General features: G+C 31.7%; 1 protein-coding gene across 1 annotated transcript in view; it reads right to left on the reverse strand.

The window, feature by feature from the left end:
* Positions 1-1,241: 1,241 nt before the first annotated feature.
* LOC133199439 (uncharacterized) overlaps positions 1,242-3,930 on the reverse strand; it is a 3,745-nt gene continuing 1,056 nt past the window's right edge. Inside the window, exons 2-7 of the mRNA XM_061335243.1 lie at positions 2,946-3,075; positions 2,502-2,774; positions 2,105-2,166; positions 1,954-2,017; positions 1,760-1,803; positions 1,242-1,519 (exon numbers count right to left, since the gene is read on the reverse strand). Of these exons, the coding sequence (XP_061191227.1) occupies positions 1,391-1,519; positions 1,760-1,803; positions 1,954-2,017; positions 2,105-2,166; positions 2,502-2,774; positions 2,946-3,075 (702 nt within the window). The 3' untranslated portion in view covers positions 1,242-1,390. The remainder of the gene's footprint in view (positions 1,520-1,759; positions 1,804-1,953; positions 2,018-2,104; positions 2,167-2,501; positions 2,775-2,945; positions 3,076-3,930) is intronic.

Consider the following 3,930-nt stretch of genomic DNA (forward strand, 5'->3'; position numbering starts at 1 on the left):
AAAATAAGGTTTTTTTTTATATTATAGACAACTGGTTCTTCAATAAAAATGGTACTCGGGAATTTTCTTATATATTGATTGGTCATCAACAAAATTATTTTCTTTTTTAATTTTTGAAATAAAAAATTACTCTGATTCTACACATAAGTACATGTACTCTGAAGTTTATTTTAAAAGGATGCTAGAGTTCCTCATTGACAACTCTATGTAGTCTTTAGAGACCAGGTCTACCATCAATCTAATGGAATTCCGATGGACACTATTATGCTCCTTTATTAGCCGACCTATTTTTATATTCCTATGAAGCAGAATTTACTAAAAAAACTTCTACATGAGAAAAAGAAAATACTTGCTGTGGTCTTCAACTCGACATTAAGATCTATCGAAGACGTTTTATCAATTAACAAATAACAATATTTACTTTCATTCACATGTCTAATCGATATATCCCAGTAAACTTAAAGTAAAAGACACCACAGTCTGTCACATCAGTTTCATATTTGGATGTTTTACTGACTTTTTACGATAACGGCTAACTAACAACTAAACTATATGAAAAACGAGGTGACCAGCTTTTCCATCGTCAACTTTACTTATTTATGTAGTAATATTCCATTATCACCTCTATATGGTACGTATGTCTCCCAACTTATTTGATAGTCAGAAGCATGCTCCGAGTACGATCGATTTTTAACCTAGCTTACTGACAAATAAGTTGATGTTACAGGAATTTCAACAACCTCGTTTAATGGCAACATCTTGTAAATTCTATGGTCGTTATAATGACAATATACAACCTATCTTTTGGTCATATTTTGACTGACATATTTTCTACCAATTGTACGCCTTTGTTTTCATACTAAATTTGACTAATCCGTCTACCTGATCAATACATAGGGCTCACGGCGGGTGTCACCAGTCGACAGGGGATGCTTACAATTCTTAGGCATCTGATCCTACTTTTGTAATTTTCAGGGGTCCGTGATTTATGCCAAGTTCAGAGATTTGTATTGTTGTAGGTTTTTTTTATTGATCACTGTTTGTTATCTTCATCTCTTTCATTTTAGCTTTCAACGAAAATATGCAATGGGGATGTTGCCGTAGAATTGCACCCTGCACATCAAGAGGATTTAATTCAAGAGGAAGACGTGCACATTGAACTAAAGTAACCAAAGAGATTTGAACAATTGAAATCACCACGAGTACGTTGTGTCTTTTGTTTCATTGAAAACTTCATGGAATATGATTGCAAATTGGAATATGTATTAAATACTATTAATACATTAAGAACGATCCACAGACATTCCAAAAAACCCTGTTATAGGGCACTTAAACCCAACTGAATAAATTATTGGTAGTGAAGAATATTCATCATAGAGAACACATAAGTCTACTCTTGAAGAGATTCAAAAAAGTCTGGTGGCAGTGATCGCAGCAGCTCATCATCATGTTTTATGGATGGAAATTCTTCTTCCAAACTCAAGTCTTGCTGAACAAGAGATATCCGCTGAGTTTGACGCTGCAATAGTAAATTAATCGATGTGACACCAAAATATGAAGAATTAATGCACAATGCAATTGCTAGTATTCATTTTTTATATCTTGTGTATATAGGCTAAATTAAGAGTTGTGATACTGAATATACTCATCATACATGTACAGCGGTTTACATGTATATACTACATGTATATATGAATAAATTTACGTTTATACTATATATGAATAAATTTGCCAATATATGCATCAATTTTTCACTTACTGCAAGTTGTTCGATACAGAGTCCACTGTCATCCTGAATATTACCTACATACAAATGTGATTAAAAATTGAATTTATTATTTTTTTTACGCCCAAATTGACTGCATTAATATGAATACTCTAATTATAGATACATGTATTACCCAATATATGTCATTAAATAAACGAATGCACATAAAAATGAGACAAAATTACTAGCTTGAAGTCTTTTATTCCTGATGGAGTGTCTGTTCGGTCTCAATCGGACAATGTCCTCAGTCTATAAAATAAAAACAGAAAGGAAGATCTATATACTGATGTATACCTGTACAATAAAATACAATTATGATTATTATTTGTGTTTTACCTCAGCAGAAGTAATGGCATGTTCCTCGGGAGTTTGGTCATTTAGGACTTTGTTTGGTTTTTCTGAATGCATAAAATTAAAAACCTGAAGAACTTCTCTTCCTGAACATATTACAATGTATTAAACAAAATAGCATGCATTTGAAATGTTTTAATCTTTAAATATTGCATTTGATTAAATAAACATAATTTGTTTTAAAGCACACCACTAAATTTCAGCAACTAGTATATCTAAAACAATTTTGATAAATATATTCTGTATATATCTACGGATAGCTAGTATTTCTGTGAAAAATGATAAAGCCTTTTTATGACACCAATAACTGTTTTTGGTTGTTATCAGTCATATTAAGTATCAGAAAAGGAAAACATTCGTATTATTCATCAATATCTCTTACCCTCTTTGTCTGATTCATAAAACTTTTTCTGCAGTCTTTTCAGTAACTTTCTCGTTCCTTCCAGTATCAGAGAGTCTGTTATATCTGAATGAAGTTTCTCCTCCTTGCCTTGTGTCCTTTTCAGGATCTCCTTCAGGTAATGCAGAGGTGAACACACGTCATTTATTTCGTCTGCAAGAATTTGGTCCCTGTCTTTAATGACCACATGAGCTGTACCCAGAGGAACCTCGTTCACATATATCGTCACCGTCCGCTTACCACAGCCACAAATGTCTGACGGAAATTAGAGTATAATTGAACACAACATATGTTGTTTCTACTAAGAAATATCAACTGATCCGATATCGCAGATTTTTTTTTCAATTTAATAAAATTCTATTTATTTATGATCATCTGTGAAATTATCTTAACGTTATAGTATTACATAATAATATGTATACTAACCAGTAACTCTGAATGCTGAGGTATAAGGATTGACCCACGTGGTTTTAATCATATTACTGTTTATTGCTACTATTACAATATCCTCCGATTCTATTTTGGAATTGAAAGAAATGAACACATCCTGGTTCTCCTAAAATTAAATTCGTATTAGTCCGACTGACCATTGAAATGTGACAATGACGGTATATTTTAAAATCAAACAAATTTATATTATTTGAAGTTATACACTCTTGGTCACACTTTATCTTCATTTTCTAAAATCTCCATATTAATCTTGTAATGACTATTTTAAATACTGAGCAGAGCATTTGTATTTGTAGCAATGTGTTTTTCGATGTTAAGCCTTGAAAATGAACAACCATTTACGTTTAATTTGACAATTATAAAATTTTTAAGCTAAATTAATTGCATAAAGGGGATGGGCGAACATAGCGTGCAGAAAGCCTATAGCTTCAGATATATAAAAATCATGTTCAGTTTGTGAATTTAGTATTTAGAGTGAAGTTCTCATTATTGAAATTTATGAAATTATGATAAACAAAACTTTTCTGAGGAAAATTTTCTCGGCAAAATGTATTCTTTTATTAAAAAAATTAATGAGGTATTCGTGTGGTTCGAACCCTAGCAATAAAAATCCTGAGTATCATTTTCTTTCGAGACTAGCACGCTAACCACTAGACTACACAAGTCTTGATGAAGTGTGGCATTTAAATCATGTTTGTGATATGACCCTTGACTTAATGGACTTCAAGTATTTCTCGAAAAGATGCGAATGTTATGTCATAAAAGTATATTTTTAAGGTATAGTGGGTCATTGCTCCACATTTTTGGTAACAAAAAATGTATATTTTTATGCAAACTTTGAGGATTAACTTTCAAAAAGGTGGAGCGAAGACCCACTCATATCGAAAAATAGTATTATAGTATGAGAAAATAACTCTTTTAGCCCGCTTTTGTGTTTGTCTAATATTTCACAGGCAAATAA

This window comes from Saccostrea echinata, unplaced genomic scaffold (genome assembly GCF_033153115.1).
Source record: "Saccostrea echinata isolate AGI-Se365-2 ecotype Australia unplaced genomic scaffold, CSIRO_AGI_Sech_v1 ptg000034l, whole genome shotgun sequence".
In the NCBI taxonomy this organism is placed as follows: domain Eukaryota; kingdom Metazoa; phylum Mollusca; class Bivalvia; order Ostreida; family Ostreidae; genus Saccostrea; species Saccostrea echinata.